Source organism: Oreochromis niloticus, linkage group LG5 (assembly GCF_001858045.2).
Source record: "Oreochromis niloticus isolate F11D_XX linkage group LG5, O_niloticus_UMD_NMBU, whole genome shotgun sequence".
NCBI classification, from domain to species: Eukaryota; Metazoa; Chordata; class Actinopteri; order Cichliformes; family Cichlidae; genus Oreochromis; species Oreochromis niloticus.
In genome coordinates, this window is record NC_031970.2 from 7,202,855 (window position 1) to 7,221,859 (window position 19,005).

At 37.5% G+C, this 19,005-nt stretch overlaps 1 protein-coding gene across 1 annotated transcript in view; it reads right to left on the bottom strand.

Moving 5' to 3' along the window:
• necab3 (N-terminal EF-hand calcium binding protein 3) overlaps positions 1-19,005 on the bottom strand; it is a 37,729-nt gene that overhangs the window by 5,909 nt on the left and 12,815 nt on the right. The window contains exons 3-10 of the mRNA XM_005460798.4: positions 18,855-18,963; positions 17,184-17,209; positions 15,662-15,759; positions 12,917-13,053; positions 9,571-9,692; positions 6,655-6,734; positions 2,436-2,489; positions 184-296 (exon numbers count right to left, since the gene is read on the bottom strand). Of these exons, the coding sequence (XP_005460855.1) occupies positions 184-296; positions 2,436-2,489; positions 6,655-6,734; positions 9,571-9,692; positions 12,917-13,053; positions 15,662-15,759; positions 17,184-17,209; positions 18,855-18,963 (739 nt within the window). The remainder of the gene's footprint in view (positions 1-183; positions 297-2,435; positions 2,490-6,654; positions 6,735-9,570; positions 9,693-12,916; positions 13,054-15,661; positions 15,760-17,183; positions 17,210-18,854; positions 18,964-19,005) is intronic.

Genomic DNA, 19,005 nt, shown 5'->3' on the forward strand with positions numbered 1-19,005 from the left:
TAGTCACTTTTTGAACCAGTAAATTGTTATTACTTTAGACATGTAATTTGTATTATGCTGCTCACAGTTATGGACCACGTATACTGGCAATTGCTCAGTACTCCAGAAGTTTTCACAGCAGCAGAGTCCCATGCTTTGGTTCAAACATGCATTGCTTTTCCTGGAAACTACCAAGACACTCACTGCAGGTTGTCAGAGTGAGCTGAGGTGGCATCAATGTAGCTCTTTAGAACTTTCCGGAAATTGTCCAGATTGACATCAGTCACTGACATCTGCCTCTGAACCAGCAGGATATTCTGTTGGCAATAAGACATCAGACAGAGAAAGGGATAAAAAAAGAGATTAAATGACCAAAGATCTCAGTCTGTGTGTTTGTGCCCTTGTATGTCTGTCTTTGTGAGGACCTTTTTGAGATTTACACGTTTAGGATGATGACATTTGTTTTAAAGTCAGGGCACTTTGCTTAGGACTTAGTGTTGGGGTTCACAATAGATTGTTAGATGAGACGTTTACATTAGGTTAAGGGTTAGTTAGCATTTGGATATGGGGTTTAGGTTATGCAGTATGTGATACATTTGGTTACAAAAATTAAAAGTCAATGCAGGCATGAGGATAGATAGCGTCAAGATGGATACTTTCAGAGCGGATATGTACTGATATCACCATCCATCACACCAGATGACAAATAAATTCAAATAGATAAGTGTTATTTCATTTAGCATTACTCTCAGTTAAGATACTTCAGTAGATTTGGTTGTGAATGTTATCGAAATCCTGGTTTTAATGAAATTGATAGACATTTCACAACTTAAAATACCAGAAAGTGATTACAGAATACTGATACTAGAGCTGGGCTACAGAATACTGATACTAGAGCTGAGCTACAGAATACTGATACTAGAGCTGGGCTACAACACCTATGTTGCCATGACTCCTCAGTTTTGATTTTCTCAGTACTTTGCCACTTTCTTTATATACTGACAACAATAGCTGAAGGCTTTTTATTCTGAAAACATATCTCAAGTTTCTTAAATGCTTTCCATGGCAGTCTATCGACTTTCAATAAGAAAGGAGAAAAAAAAAATAATAATAATTTTTGTTCCTTATAGATTGATGTACCTGGGAACAATCCTGCAAATGGCAGCAAATCATTCTGGGCTTTATCTGGGCTCATGTTTACCATTTGGTCTGCCAGTGCACTGAATCAACATCCTCTCCACTTTTCTCTCCCAGCAATTTGAAGTTACAGTGAGTCCATCCTACAGCTCAGTAAAATGTATGAATGTACACTGAGACATACCTTGATTTGAAATGTAATGTGCATCTAGTCAATGGAATCTAGAGTTTTTTGTCACTACCCGAGTTCGATGGAGGCGGATGGTATTGCCTATTATATAAGTTACAGTGCTCGTAATATTTAAAAGCGGGTGACGCACACAGAATCCTTGTAAAGTAATTTCACTGTATTATTTTCTACCAAATGCAATTACTGCATTTTTTCATCCTTCCAGAGAGCAAAAAATTGCTGTACATTGTCAGGTGAAAAATTATATTCAGCTCTAAGAGTTAACACACTAAAAAATCCGTTTTACAAAACATAGGTAAGAAACTTTTGTGATTTAGGACTAATGACTAAGACTCTTTGAACTTGTTACAAGCAGAAGATCTAAACTCACACTAAAAGAAGTAAAAAAGGAGACAATTTGCCAATTATACATCTTACAACAGACATTTACCTTTCTATTATTGTTATAAAAATTCTTATATAACTATCACCAGCTAACCTGTAACTAAAGGTTAAAACCTCACCATCTGTACATGTTTCTCTTATCTCTTAATTGGATCTGGAGTCAGCTTTCTTTTGTCCAGATGTTACCTTTTCAAATCAGACAATTTAGAAATGACTCTCTTATTCTTGCTTCAATGAGAGAGTGTTGAGAAAAAAAAGCATCACAACTTGCCTTTCAAAAATTTTCCTGTATAACATTTTATCAAATACACAAGACACGATTGATTTGAATGACTGGTAGCAGTTATTGTAGTAACTTGATATTTAGAATAAGAATGAGATAGAGAGAGAAAAAAAAAACCAAGAACATGATCCAACTCTGTATATCCATGTCTTGTGTTTATGTTGAGTAATGCACATACGAGAAAAAATATTTGCTGTTGAACTAGAGCTGTTTTAATGAGCAAAGGTCAATCAAGACACTGTTAGTATAGACAGAGTCGTCCTGTAAAGCTGCAGTGGCTTCAGCCACAAAAATATCATATTTCAGAATTTGTGGCCAAAAAAGTATGCAAACTGTTTTTTTTTTTAATTGTTTGTGTGTTTTTTTAGTGACAAAAACGTGAAACTTCACCTTGAAGTCCTGTACCAGCCTATAAGAAGGTCACAAGAAAAATGCAAAAATTCTGCTTCAGTGCTGACTTACAGACTTGTATGTACTGGCCAGTGTGTCCTCCTTAAGTGGCTCCAACTTGGGACTCTGAAAGAAGAAGGTAACAGATACGAGAAGAAGTTAATGTCTCTGGGTATCAAAGATCAGTTTAACGTTTTAAAAAAAAAATCAGAGTGATACTTGAAATAAAGCCAAACTCCCATATTGCATTTAGAATAAATTCCTAAAGGTTACTTTGGCAATTTTAATTATATTGTTAGAGTTTTTAATTATATAACAATGCAGAAGTTATAAAATGAACAAAAATACACCAAATAACCTCATTTGCACATTTATTTGCACAGGTGTCTAAGAACTGATAAATAGGATACATTTATTTTTTTTCCACAGTGCACGAACTGATTTTTCTTTGGTTTTATGTAATTTGTCACAATCTTTCACAATAGCTACTTGTCCAAAACAGGGTAATAAAGGTAACAAGTCTGCACTGTAGAGAATAGAAAATCTATCACTTTCAATTTTTGGAACCATACCCTAGTGATGAATGTAGCCTATGAGAGTATTATGTTATTGATAATAAAATACAATAAATGAAAAAGAACAACAAGCTTTCTGTGATAAAGGTTACGGTTCTCATGTGTGCACATGTGCGAACACAGAAAACATGACCTTTGAAGCACAAAACTCATTCTGCTGCATTTGATAGAGCAGCGAATATGAGGGAGATGGACAGAAGAAGTGTGTGATGCTGGCAGCACTGAGGTGTGGGGATGGATATTGCACTCAGTACATCCTGCAGGTTATGAATTGCTTTGATATTGCTCTCTGAGTCTCTCTGAGTTGACAAAACTGAGGACTGGAGAGAGAAAAATGGTCCGAGTGAAAGGATGAACATTAGAAACTGTGAAAAGCAGGCGTTAATAAACAAAAGAACAGACAGAAGAAAGGAGATGGAGCATAAGATGAGGCAGTAGAGCGTGAAAAAGGCTTTGGGATGATGTAGTGAGAATGGGTCACAGGATGAGAGGGAGGTGACTTTGTGTTTGACAGACAAAGACCTGTAGAATTCCATTTAGAAAAGCAGTATTTTATCTTGTGAGTCTAACCATTTTCTTTTTGATCACACACACAATGAATATATAAAAATGTACAATAAACATCATAATCAACAATTCAGAGATGAAACATTTCTGGTTGAAAATATACTCCATGTTTGGGCTGTTTTTCCACATCTTTATTGAAAGTAGGCACCTGGTTCCATACTCATAAAAAAACAATATTAAAATGGTCTAGTTGTTGTGGATTTCTTTGATGACATGTATAATCTGAAATCATTTATACTTGTATATACCTGTATACCTATATCGTGTGCAGCTGCCCTGCACCTGGCACTACACCTGTTGTTTTTGGAATTCACTTTGGCCATTAAACTGTCAAAAGGACTCATTGAAATGATGGCTGATGAGGTCTGGGAAGAAAACCCAGAAAATTATGTAAGACAAGTCCCGACGATCAAAAAGAGAACAAATATATGTAAGACCGACATATATGGATTGTTGAAAAACATTGACAAACATATTAAATTGATATTTGTAAAATTGGGAAAATATATATAGTTTAAACTTAAAACCAAATAAGTGAAAAGACAAAGTTACCCAGCAGCAGGAGGAGGGGTTATGGACACCTATAAAAGAAGGGTCAGATATGCCCCCCTCCACCTTATTCTGTCTGTGTCTTTGTGTGTCTCTGCTGTGTGTGCTTAAAGGCTCTACACTCCCTGGTTTGCTTTACTTGCTTTGCTATGTGTTCTGTTCTGTATATTGTGTTTTACTGTTTTGCTGTTCATAAGATTCTGTTCAATAAATTCTGCTTCAAGAATTCTACTCTTTTCTAGAGGATCTATTTGAGTGGTTTTATTTTAATTGGATCTAAAAAACTGGATCTCCACGTCAGAGGCTGGATAATGTTTTTCATGTTGGCTTTAAAGTCCTGTGAGTATTTTATAGATGATGCTACAGAGACAACCACAAATCTAAAGAGCCGTTTTCTTTCTCATTATTAGGGCTAATATTCTGTGGCTCGAAGCAAAATTATGTTTGAAAAAGGAATGCATTAGGGATTTCTATTTTGTACATTCTCTGCATAATTCATCACCGGTTGTTTAGTATAAAACATGTTCAGAAAAAAGGAGTGGGAAGGGCCTTATTGTCCGATTTATTATTTTATTTCTTGGTTAATTCCATTACCGGTTCAACAAAGTTAATGGATTCAGTGATGATGATTGCTCCATATTTGTATTCACAGGAAGGTTATGCATTCATTTCTTCTATCGGTGAACACCAAGACCAGCATAACACAGTATGAAGGCTTTTTAGTCTTATTTGTTTAACCTTCAGAGAATCAATATATTTTCATAACTAACAAAGTGTTATTGTTTTGTACAGTAATTTTTAAAACAATTATAAACTGCTGTCCAAGTTAAAAGACTTTGTAATGAATGTAACTATAGAGATGATTTGGACAGTAAAAGATTGATTATGGTGGTATTATTTACATGCATGCTGCCTCTTCTACACTTCACTTTCTAGACTCTGTGTATCACAGTTCTTTGTTTTTCTCCTCAATTTTGTTGTCCAGTACAGATCACTGTGTACCTTACAGTCTGGTTCCTTGGTCTTTATTAAACCTAGGGAGACAATAGCACTGGCATATTTTTATTTATGATATATGCACTTTCTTGTGTGCCATCATTTGCATATTGTCCACCATGTTAGATATGATTGCTTGAGAGAAATTTATACGATACAACCACTGGCCTCAGGGGAAAAATGTGTAATTCCTGACCAGTTGGTGAATGGTTTCTGGAGGCTGGTGGCTGTTGCTAGGTGAACTTGGTTACATATAAGGTGCTGCACCAAAAACTTCCTTATGACTACAGTTTACTATGGTCATCTGTAGTTTACATGTTAACTAATTAGCAAAACTAGCAAATTGTGATGCAGACCGGAAACAGATAAGGTTCCCCTTCAAAATAAAAGCTGTGGCACAGAGCTATAGGTCTGTTTAGGTCCTCAGTCATCCAGGACATGGTAATCTAAAGAGCTTGGAAAGGAAAGGGACTGGACTTCTTTAACCTCCTAGGATCTGGTGTCCACATATGTGGACATCACATTTTAGGTTATTTATACCAAAATACTAAATTTTGCTCTACAACGGCCTGATATCCACTTACCAGGACATTATACTGCTACTGTTCTATCGAAATGTTAAACGAATATCCTCATATGTGGCTCTCATTTTTCTTAGAAAACAAAATTAGGTAAAAAAAAAAAAAAAAATCTGGTAATTCTTTGTTTTTGCATTCATCGGGCCCCAATATGCCCAAATATCAAAGAGAAATTAAAAATGCATGTCGTGGAAGAGTTCGGGTCTTAGGAGGTTAAGTTTCTCGAAGACGTTTCACCTCTCATCTGAGAAGCGTTTTCAATATCTGGGATCTCCTTAGATCACAGAGTTGCAGCCAACCACATTTCAAAAGGTGCAACTGTTCTTTAAAGGCAAAATGTCTTCATATCTGGTTTGAGTCACACTTTAAAAGTTCCACTCCCACTCGGAGAGAAGTTGGTGAGTGTTTGCAGCCAAATTGGCATCTTTCATGGTAATTACAAGTAACTGCAGCAATGAAGCAATTACTAAGAGGCTTTTGCTAACTGGTCAAGGAGTACGTGTTCTTCTCGTGTCACTGGCGGTTGCCAGGGTCTCTCTGAGTTACTGAAATGGACCTCTGTACTTTGTTGTTGGTGCTGCTTTAATCAAACCTGATAAAACTATTGTTAGCTGTGCAGACATTCTTATGAACAGAATTCCTAAAAAGTTTTCTTGCAAACCAAGTTACCTTACAGTCTTACTGACCACGTGATCACATCCAGCTCATTAAAATGGAAAATGCAAATTTGAGGATTTAAAATAACAGTTATTAAACAAGTAAATGACATGACTGTGGCTATACAGACTTATAGTTTAAGCTAGCTTGTTGCTTGGCTATGAACCCACATGCATCATGAGGGCAGAAAATCATTAAAATGCTCAAAAGATCCATTGCACAGAATTGTAGAAACCCAAGTTTGTGTTACTGAGATTTTAGCAAAGAACTAGAGCTAGTCACTGTGGGAGCAAATAACATACTTCAAAGTTTGAAAAGTGTTTTGCTGTCCACTCTAAAATATAGCCTACATAAGGAAAGTCCTCCTACCTGACACTCCAGTTTATCCAAAAGTTGCTGCAGCCTGTTGATCTGAGAACACCAGTTCTCTCCATCTTCCATGCTGACACCTGGAAAAACACAGTGCTAAATCATCAGATTGGTTTTTGAGTAAGTACATAGGTACATACAGTAACATATTTATCAAAACAGATTTGGATGGTATGTTTGTACTTTAAAATTGGGCTAGAACAGAGCATTCTACGTTCTCTCTGTGTTCAAGCCTTTCATTCCTATAGGACAAAGACATCTTGTCAAAGCAGAAATAAAGCACCTTGAGGCAATGTTGTTGTAAATTTGGCACCTCATAAATAAAACTGAATTGAATAAAATTGAATTGAAATTCAAAAGGATGAAGGATTCAGGATGCAAGAACATTTGAAAGAAGGCATAATACACCCCTGACATTGAAAATACTGTATCTGAAAACAGAGTAAAGGCTTGCTGTTTATTTTAAATCTCATTCTGTCTTTTCAGAATCACGAGTTTAGTCTATCAATACTAGTGAATAAGAAACAAATGAGGGCAAACCTAAAGCGTTTACCTCTAGAATATGTTAATATTATCTTGGTCGGTGAACACTTGAGGGACTACTCACTGTCTGCACTTATTATGCATAACACAAATGGCAGTAATGAGGATAATACTTGTCTACAACACAAAGCTCAATGTTCCTCAGGTGCAAACGATACGAAGTGCACCTCTTTTTTGTTAAACTTTTGTAAAAACTGTAACATTTATGCTGTTGCTAAATTACTGTACTCTGGCAGAGTTAGCAGATTTCAAGATAACCTTGATGTATTTACAGCATGTAGCAGATATTAAAGAAAAAAACAACAATATTTTCTAAGATGTTATTTTTTCCAAATCCTGTGAATATGCATAAATTCAGCCTGATAACAAATGTGTTACAGTTAAACCCCGTTTGCAGTGTTTGCCAATATATTCCATCCTACCCCCCCCGAAAAAAGTATTAAAACACATCACTGTGAAAATTGCACTGACGTGTTTCGGTATTGTGATGAAAAATCTTTATATTGAATCAGTCATAATACAGAACTTCCAACTACTGTGCATGCTTATTAGAAAATAATCCGTAGCAAATTATCTTCTTTTTGGGGTGCTCCCATTAGTGGTCGTCATAGCGGATCATTTGTCTTCATCTCCCTAGCATCCACTTCTGTAACACCAACCCTCTGCATCTCCTCCTTGACTATATCCACGAGTCTTCTCTCTAGTTTTCCTCTTTTCCTCCTGCCGGGCAGCTCCATATCCAAAGTGTCCACTGTTCCTCTGTGTACATGTTCAAACTATCTTTGACATGTTTCCAAACCACTCAACCTGATCTGACCCTCTGATATATTCATTTTGAAAATCTTAGCATCTTCAACTCTGCCATCTCCGGTTCTGTCACCTGTCTTTTTCTGTCACCTTTTCCAAACCATACATCATGGCAGGTCTAACTACCATCTTCTAAACTTTGCCTTTCACTCTTGCTGCTATCGTTCTGTCACATCTCCATCCACCCATCCTGCCCTCTCGTGTATTCTGACCACAGGTATTTAAACTCATCCACCTTCAATACTTCTACTCCTTGTATTGTCACATTTCCACCTATTGTCTCCTTCTCATTCACACTCTCATCTGACTTTCCAGTTCATACCTCCATCTCTCCAGGTCCTTTTCTACCTTCTCCCTAATCTCAATAAAGATCACAATGTCATCTACAAACATTATAGCACATGGAAGTCATCTGTCATCCTGTCCATCACCACTGCAAACAAGAAGGGTTCAGAGCTGATCCCTGATCTAATCTTACACTCTCCTTGAACTAAACTGTCACTCTTACCGCACACCTTACCACTGTCCTGCTGTTCTCATACATTCCTGGCACCACCCTTACAAACTTCTCTATCATTCCTGACTTCCTTATGCAGTAGCCTACTACAGTTCCTCTCTGTGGCACCCTATTGTAAGCTTTCTCTAGATCCCAAGAGACAGAAAAGAAACGATTTAATGTTGTTTGAGGAACTACATAGTTTATAGGGGTTTTTTTCTTTTGATTTTTTAAGCAATTTCACAAATACATGACAAGTTTCAGTTTTAAGTAAAAAAAAAAAAAAGGTTTTGTGTTGATAGACATAACCAGAGTAAATGAGAGCAATATTGTTATAACCCCAGCAGGACCTGCTGTAATATTGCCCCCAGTGGGCGGGCCTTGCTCTCCAGCCTTAGGCGCCATCCTTGAGTGCAGCTGATTCTACTCAGCAATTAGGCCAGAGTGCTTAAGGCTGGCACTAGAGAGGAGAACCCTAGTGACAGTCTGCCTTTTTGTTTTGCAGCTTGTGAGCTGTGTATTACTGCTGCTTGCTTCTGTTCTGTGAAGAGGAGAGAGTTATTGGTCATTTAACCTTTTTTTACTTCTTTAATTAGTTACCAACATCTGGGTTTTGTAATTTTTGCTTTCCTTTGATGGTGCAAGAAGCTTGTCTGTCTCTTTTAGTTTAATTATTAATAAACGCATTTATTTTGTTGCCAATTCTGCCTCTTTGTCTCCTTTTTTCAATATGGTTACATTGTGTTACATTCCCACATCTCTTGGTTATTTATGGAAACATAAATGTCCAAGAGATTTATGTTCTGATCTTTCAGCTGACACTGAAAGATCACCTAATACTTTGTTGATTTTGTTCTATAAGAAATTGTTATCATTACTATTATGTGGGGAAGTCACAAATACTGCACCTAAGCGCTGGTGGCAAATGACTGAGAAAAAAAGGAAGTGGATACGTTGACGTCTGGTGTTCCCTTCTTTTGCTACGGACAACAAACAATTTAAAGAGACCATATTTCACTTTAAGTCTATCACTTTAAGGCAATTTAAGTCTACTTTGCTATTCCTCTTACCCATGGTCAGGATGCCAGTGCAGGGATCTGATGGAGAGAGGCACAGGTTATTATGGACTCTGCGACCACAGCGCCTGCCATTTCTCTGTATTGCTGTCAGCTCTGGCGCCTTTACTTCTCTCCTGCCATGACAGCAGTGGAAATCCAGCGAGACAAACATCAGAGAGAAAGACAGCAACTGTCAGAGTAATGTGGAAAAAAACCCTTAAAATATAGCAAACAGGGGAAGTCACATGGGAAAATATGAAGCATATATAGAACGAAACATTGGAAGGAATAGAGAAGATTGAGGGGCCAGAGAATGCAAAGAGAGGAAGAAAAATATGTGGAGAATGATACATTAATAATTGATTCCAATCAGAAACTGAGATAGGTGAATGTGTGATGCAAGAGACACAGCATAATCAATGGCACAAAGACACACAAAGAGACATCCAGAATCGAGGTGAAAACACTTTGTGGAGAGACAGACACAAAACAGCTTATTATCCCACAGGGTAAAGATTTAAGGAGGACAGACACTTACACTTACTCCTTTCCTCAATCACACATATGCAGACACACACACACACATACTATCTATATCTCTGTTATAGATGGGAAAGTGTTTGCTGTGCTAAATGCAGAGTGTCAAGGGCAGGATGTTAAGCACTCTGTAGTCATGAGGGTGTGACAATCGAGATAGTGTGTGTGTGTGTGTGTGTGTGTGTGTGAAGACTTTGATTTAGTTATGTATGTGTGTGTGGCTCTCTGTGTGCCTAAATGCATCTGCGCATTTGTTTGTACTTGGTAGTGTGAGCCAGTGTCTCCCTCCTTTTGTTGTGTTGTTATGTGTGCACGTTAATATGTGTGTCTGTGTATGTGTCTGTGTGTGTGTGTGTGTGCAGGATCATGCTGACAGCGCAGAGGGAGTGCATTGCTAGGAGGTTCTCATGCTGAGAACAGCCTGGAGCCCAAAGGCCACTGCAACCACCATAAATCTACTGCAGTGAAGCAAAGCAGAGAGAAATAAGCTGTTTGTTGTTTAACTCAATATGTCTCTAATTCTGCCACTCACACACACACTCACACACTCACTGTGTCTGTCCAAATCTATATCTGCTTGAGCAATATTAAAAGTGTCTGACCAAAAAGCTCCTCGTTATGTTCATTTGTACAGGCCTCCTTTCCTTTCTCCAATTCATCTTAGGCTCTCTGCATCATTCTGCTATCCATTTACTTCTTTTTTCTGCTTTGCTTTCTCTCTCTTAGTGAATTACTTTCTATATATGTCACTGCTACCAATATCATCCCTTCGCCTTGTTCCCTTGCTCTGCCTCCCCCAGTCAACTCTCAATAATTCACCCTGGCTATAATCACTCTATTATCTTCAATAATGCCAGTGTGGCACCCAGAGGCAAGCAAAGAGACAACCCAGGCTGCGATTAGCGCTACCAAATTATTTAGCCATGAAAAATGTAGAAAAGTACAAGTAAGAGTACTTGTTATTTTAAATGAGAACAGTTAGTGTTGCCAAAGCATTAGTCATAATCTTGACCTGTGCTGACACAGACTTCTACTCATTAAATGCCTAGATGGATCGTGTTTCTGAACATCTTATATGGTACATTTGCATCAAAGACATCCAGCAACTTTCTTGAGACCTTTTAAGAACTTTAGATATTTAAATAGTAAATTTCAGAAAAATGCATACAGTAACTCCAGTAACTGGTGGTTTGCCAAATTCTTAATTGGTGACAGCAGTTTAGTTGTGTTTTTATTCCATGACCTTCATTTACATTTAATGAAAGCATTAAGATCTTTGACAGAAATTCTGAATTTCAAACAGTCTGCCATTAGTGAGGCATCTGTTTGAAAGCCTGTGAGAATATAGTAAATTCAAAGCTTTCTACTCAAAGGCATGTCTTGAAAGAAAGCTTCATGAGACATTATTGATTAAGTGAATTTCTTGCTTAAACGTATTGCTTAGACCAATGCTAACTGTTTTTTTTTTCATACCTGGTTGTGCTAATAATGAATTATGGAAGTTTTATGTTAACACAATTTAAAAATGGTATACATGTGTATATTTCTTGAAGCAGTTTGCATTAGCAGCAGTAGTCTTGAAATGCTGTGGTTGAATATTTTCTAAAGAGAGATTATAAAGTGAGATATTAGTAAAAACATTCTTGAATGATTAAAGAGGGAAAAACATTCCGAGTTATTATGGTGCACTGTATATAAAAATATAGGATTATTATATTAAATTACACAGAGCATCATGGTACGACAGCATGTAAAGTCTAGCAGAGAAATCATCCCTCCAGCATGAGTCATTTTTCTCCTTCAGCTAACAAACACGCCGGCTCAAACCACACCTCACTAAGCAGTATGAACATATATGCAGCATTTCCTCTGTTCGATCCATCATTTCCACACTGTATAGAGTGGAATGAGTTGTCAGATGTGTTTTATTCATTTTAGTTTTGGACTGTTTGCTGCACATATCAGTTGGGCTGAACCTATTTAACCACTGCATTAAAAAAACCCCAAAAAACCCCCAAAAACTTTAAATGTTCCCCTTTCCTTTAGTGTAAAAATCATTCTTAAAAACAGGCGAGGAGTGTGTGGAACTCTCATAAGAATGATGCAAGCTCAACAAATTCTAAACTCAGCACGTCTCCTCGGCTCAAGCATCTTACCTCCATGTGTCGTGGTAAGTGAGAGGCAATAAGTAATATGCTTTTAAAACTGATGATGCTTCAGGCTTCTGGGTCAAATGTAATTAACAGTTCAGAGTCAGACAACAATTCTCATAGTGTGATCCGCTCTGCAATAAAATACTTCATGGTACAAAATACAGTGTCACTCTCAAAAGTATACACTGTGTTCTACATACTTTGCAAATCCATCCAGTGGGCAACAGAAGACCCGAGTTCAGGACTAATTCTAACAACTCTGTCATACCTAAACCACCGACCATGTTCCAATCTACATATGAAAGCAGAAGCAGAAGCCTTAATTAACTGAAATTAAAGATTTACAACAGTAAAATTACATTTAAAATATATGCAGCATAGAAAAGCATGACTGTACTCCATTTCTGTGCAGTGTTGCAGCAGAATTTTAAAGTTGTAAGAGTTAAAATTCTAAATTTTCATTAGAACAGCATCTACGAAAAAAACCCCAAAAAACAAGGTAATCCTCATACCTGAGTTTAGCATTACAGCACCAGTCATCAGAAATGCTGTTGCTCATAAGTTCTCTACTTAAATTATGACTAAGACGTTAATAGTATGCAAACAGTGTTGAATAAAATGTAACAAATAACAGATAACACAAAATAGACTGTGTCATATGTACTAACGGGGCAGGGCTGCTCTGCTCTTCCACAGCCACCATGGCACACTGCAGGGACCTCTGTAAAGAAAGCAGCTGACTGGATGTCTCCCTTAGCATGAATCTGGTGACAAACTGACCCAACACGCTGGCACCTTGGTACTCCTGAGAAAGAGAGCGACAAACAGAACAAAGGGTTAAAGGACAAACTGCTCAAACCAAAGTGCAAAGAAAGGAAAAGCAGCTCTGAGACAATACACACCACACAGAGAAGGAGAGAGAGAGATCATGTGATAACTTCTCCAAAACAACTCCAGGCACTTGTGAAATGTGTGACAGCTGCAATTAAATGGGCTAATTAATTCTCAGAACACATACATTATTCAGAAGTGCGTATTCAAATTCCAAGGTGGAAGAACTTTAATAGGAGACATAATTGCTGCTCATGTCCCCAAACACAAATGTGATTACACATTCTCAAAGGAGACATAGTCACGCAATGTGCGAGTGAAGTAACATTGCATAGCTGATTGTCAAAACTTGTGATGACGAGCCTCTACTGAAAAAGCATCATGAGATTAGCAGTCCAAAGCACTGACAGACCACAGCTGCTAACCAGTGACTGCACAATCCTCTAGGGGTTTACCCACTTCAACAGCTTTAAAGAAGAGGCCAAATAGAGGAGTTAGGTGATCTAATTAAGGCAGGTTCCATAATTATTCAGAACACATTTCCTCCACTCTTCTCATTTAACAACTCCTATTAAACTTTAAATCCCTGATTTATAGCTGTTACCTCAAAAAATCCTCAAGCAGTTTTAAAACATTTTGTCAGCTCCAGTTGAGCAACATAATAAACAGGTACAGAAATGCTAGGCTGTGCAAAACGGGTACATATTATTACATGAGGTTTTTGGGACACACACTGTGGGACATCAGGAGTATCAAGAGAATATCTGTAGCAGTTAGGACTGAAAATTGTAGACTGAACAAGACTAAAGGTCATGGGATTGCACTGCATTGGTACTCCATTGGTGCTACTCAGGACTTTGCAAAGCTTCTTTTTGCATAATTTTGCAGTGTCACTTGGTGGCACTACAAGAAACTGGTGCTGTGCATGATTCCTGATTATGGCATGTGTGGTTGTTTTACCTAATAAACACAGAACGTCTCTGCGTCTCAAGTATTAAAAACAACAAAATCTCTCAAGTAAAGTCATGGCTTGTGCTTCTTCCTCTTCATGGAGAACTCTAATATGGCTTGCCGTCCTGCTCTATCTCTGTCTTTATCTCTTATTAATCTAATAGAACCAAAAATCTAAAAACCATCACACACAACCAGACTACCTTCTTCCTGTTGCCCTAGTCTTAGCACTAAGGTACATCAAAACATCTTCTTCCTGCAGCAGTTTCTCATTAACCACTCACACAATGTATCAGTCTCCTCATCTAATGCTCAGGAAGAGAATGTGCATCCCACAATGGGAAGCTACTTTCTTAAAATCAAGCATATTATAATTGTTAAAAATAAGACTGATTATGTGGATTGATTCTGCTGCTTGGACTGAACACAATCAAGGCCCATGGGACCCGCAGAACATAGGTGGGCAGACTGCTGGCTTAAATACTAATCAGTATTTTTTTTCCATCTGCAGTGGGAGCAGTAATTGCTGCAGCAAAAAGGACCAAAAGTGCTGTGCTGCTGGACAGGAACAGAAATGTTAAGAAGTTCCCTGGAGTAAAAAAGGGCAAGCAGTAACAAGGGGAAGTCAAGTCACCGATTTTAGTTACATGTTAATGCTGGTGCAGTACACTCTGTAGCTTTGACATGCAAAGTTAATAAACAGAAACGGCATCACAGTTGTGTCCAAAATATCGGGTAGATTATTGTGTTATGTCTGTGACTCATTTACAGTTAGGATATTGAGACAAAGCTGCTGTGTTTTGTGCAGAACGTATTAAGCTATTCCTGGGTCAAACTCCCCATCTGATTTATTTCCTAGCCCATCCCTGCCTGAAATATTTTTTTATCCCTCTTTTGTTAACTCATCACTTCTGGGAGACTTGGTGCAGCATTGGCTCCATCTGCGTACACGGGTGCTTCCTCTAATAGACAAGAATCAGCACAAAACTAAACACAGGAGATTTATAGCACAAAAAAATCCTAACTTGGTGAGTGTGTCTGTGTCTACTTGTATTACGTACATTGTGGGGATTGGTTTGGATACTCACGTTACGTAGACCCACCTCCTTTAAGGTAAAGAAATGTCCCCATAATGCAAATCAGTATATTATAAGGTGAAGACTCAGTTTGAGGTTTTAATAGGAGATAGGATAAACCCCTTTGTCAAAGTGCCCTAACCTTGTTACATAAAATTTGGTAAGCGTTAACAGGTAAATATCCGTTCACCGACTCATTCAACATTTTTGTGTTTCAGGGTTTGGCGGTATTTTCCAAAGTGGGACCAAGGGTAACGAGACCACAGGTAATGTAAGTCAGTGTGAATCATCTGAACTGATAAACACTAATTGCTTTCAGCCCTGAGTTTTTCTTGCTATTACCTGCATGGTGCATGTGTTGCATTTGAGACTACATCCAACCTGCCAGCTCTCAAGTACAAAGTCTGTGTGAAGCCCAACTTCCCATGTGAGAATAGTGCAGTCGTTTCAATAATCTGTTGAATTCAGTCTGCCAAAATTAAGACAGATTCACATAAAACTAAATGGTTCATAGTATAGCTTTCAGAGTCTTCACGTGCTTTGGTGAATTCTTACCTCTTTAGTTTTATCCATTGCCTTTAAGATGGCAATATTGAGGCTCTCCAGAGCTGAAAGGACATTAAGATACTCTCCAAGGTGCTGAGAAAAATAGTCTAACAGGGAATAGCAAAAAAACTGTCAGTGTTATTACAATCACAGAATAATCTATGAATAGTTATCAAATATTAATTTTAAAAGTTGGAGACAAGCTCTAATATGTTGCCATGACAGACTCCAATTAAAAGACGATGATGACTACAGGAGTGAGAATATAATGAATGCAAAATTTCTATCATATACGTCAACAACACTTAGCGCTCCCCATTTCATGAAATTGAGTTTTTTTTTCTTTACAAATTTTAATAAGGCAGTGTTATAAGATATCTCATTCACTCCTGTAGTGTTAATGACAGCAAGCGTGAAGATTCATTTCATACCAGACAGCACCAACTGCTATAAAGAAACTCCTAGACATTTTAATGTTTATGTCACAAATGAGCTCACGTAACTGCAAAAACAGTGTACCGAGGCTTATTTAAAGTGTCACGGTAAAAAGGCTGTGCGAGGAAGGTTCACCAAATTATATTTGATAGAGCAAGAGTAAAGCAAAGAAAAAGCTCAATAGTAATTAGCTCTTGATTCTTAATTAAAAACTTGATTTTACACTAGCTAAGAGTGCGAGTGATATGACACACGGTTAACAGTGTGATCCAAGGTGAATGGATTGGTGGCAGCCTTTACACTCCCCTCAGTTACATTCAATTATGTTGCATTACTGAATTTTAAACCATTATTCAGAAACGATTTGGTCTAAAGAACATAGACGGGTGGGTGACAGATGCTCAGTGAACTACATGTGAGATAAAAGAAGCATTCTGTTATGGAAAAACAGTCAACTTCTGTTGATGTCAGATGCAAAAGATGCCATTCCCATTCAATAAATTATGCAGAAGTTTTATTCTGGGTACAAGTCGTATTTACCGGTCTCTGCCCTAGTTCTTAACTTTATTCAGGTCATCTGACACACTTGTATTTTTAAAATGATTAAAAAATAGGCCAATAGACCACTACTATATAAATCACTACTAATATATATATTATATAACAATTTCGATATGACTCTTGTTGTATGCCTGCAAATTTTAGGATACCAGCACCTGGTTGACTTTCCACACTAGAAGGTCTACCAATAGGGAAACATGACTTTTTACCAGATTTTGCTCAGCAGTACCTAAACATGTCAGACGACACATTCAAATCAAACCAAATCACAAATGCTTTTGATATATATAATTTAGTTGTGTTGCTTGTTTGGTGTGCGCAGAAAACACAGTACAACCTGCTGGCTCTAACTTTATACAATACTTTAATTAGAAAATGCAACTTTCCCAGAGTTTTTAAACTGTTGCCATAAAGTTATTCATGAAAACTAATAATAATTTAAAAAGGAATCTAAGGATAGGGTAACACAAGCACATGACAGTGACTTTTATGATAGGAGTTATACAGAAATCAGACTAAGCAAACTCCAACCAACCTGATAGCTTGTCAGTGTCCAGATTGCTGCGGAGCAGAACATAAGAGGAGAGAAGCAGGGAAGATACTGAGAGTTAATTAGGAAAATTCAAAGTTATGTAGCTCTTCATTTCTGCTTAAGTGGTTTGGTGTAACTATGTGTGAATATAGTTAACATGATAACAGTGTTGTCATATAAAGACACGCACAAGACTTCAGTGTTAAAACCATATAACTCACACTTGTGCGCAGCAGGTTAACCTGAAATGTTTATTCTCCTTAGAAATGATGTCTTCTGCATTTTATCATTATTTAAAAGCTTAGACCGTTGTCTGTTTTACTTCTCCCACAGTGGTAAAAACATTGAAATCAATACTTCTTTGTTTACTTTTCGTAGCAGAAGGGTTTGCATTTGATGAGAAATTATTCTCTTTGATAAAGACCATTACTACTACCATTACTATGTGAAAAATTCCCCTGTTGTTTTAATGACATTTTAAAGACTGAATCAAACTGGAAGTGAAGCTGGTAAATGGCTGCATTATTATAATGCTCACACAGCTCCTGCAGACAACAAAAACACATGTCTTTTTGGCAGTCGCTGTTACAAATCTGCAATTGGATGGTGACAATAAGCTCCCACATATCTCTCTTTTCGGCTATCAAGATATAGCTAATGTGATCATTCTTTTCCCTTTTCTTTCAGTTCCAGTATTTTCTGTATAGCTTTAAGCATTATCAAGCATATACAGGTAAAACACATTCTTCCTATCACCACTCTATTAACTATATTGTTATATTGAGAATAAGAAAAACCTTTAATTAGACATCAGAGCACAGTTCATGCCAACTGCCTCAAAGCTTGGAGGGTGGTTAGAGAGGTCTCAAGGCTATTGTTTCACATCACAGTGGCAGTACTAGCCTAGCAGCATGTTCAGAAGCAATTTATCACACAGTGATGGAAGAACTGGCACCACAACAAAAATAAATGCAGAGTGGTTACTGTAGCCAAACACTGTATTCACTCTAACTAGTTAGATGCAAAAAAGGAAAAAAAAAACAAAAACACATATGCATCTATTCCAATCTGCTTTTGTGTGTGAGACTGGGCCTATTAATGCATTTCAGTGATTTACCAATCATGGTTAATTTCTTATATCACCTGAGCTTATACAAAGATTTTGAAACCTTGTTAAGCCTTAGTGTTGGCACAGAAGAAAAGTTGCAAAATGCCTCATGAATACAAATACCTGATCTGCCAAAGGCAATAAAACACACTGGCTTTAGGTAAGGATCAGACTTAGATACATTAAATACAACATGACAGGGGAGAAATGGTCTTTTCCTCTGTGGCTAAAAGAGTTAAGCGTTCACTGCAGAGCGGTGATTTCAGCAGCTACCCTGAGGCTGATTTCCTTGATTGTAATTTCAGGGAAGTAGTCTAGGTTTTGAAGTGGCTGGTTTAGTCCACAGTATTTTATGTCCAAAGGAGGGGGTAAACATCAATTCTGCTTGAGTTGAGTTTACCGAGGACCTCCCTCCAGCTGTGAGACATTTAATCTGTGGCTGGTGACTTGAAAAGAACACATTAACACTGCCTTTAAGCATGGTTTTATTTTGCCCTCTTTAAATGGTGAAAGCACAAAGTTTATTGCTGAGAATCTATTAAATATATCCTAGGTCAAAAACTCACTTATTCTGTCGGCCATCTATGGAGTAGAAAAGCTCCTGTAGCTCCTCAGTAGTCAGGATCCCATCAGCAAAATAAGTATTAAACTCTTCAAATGACAACTTGCCATCATCTGAAACAGAAAGAAAGTTTACTGCACCGAGTCGACAGCCAG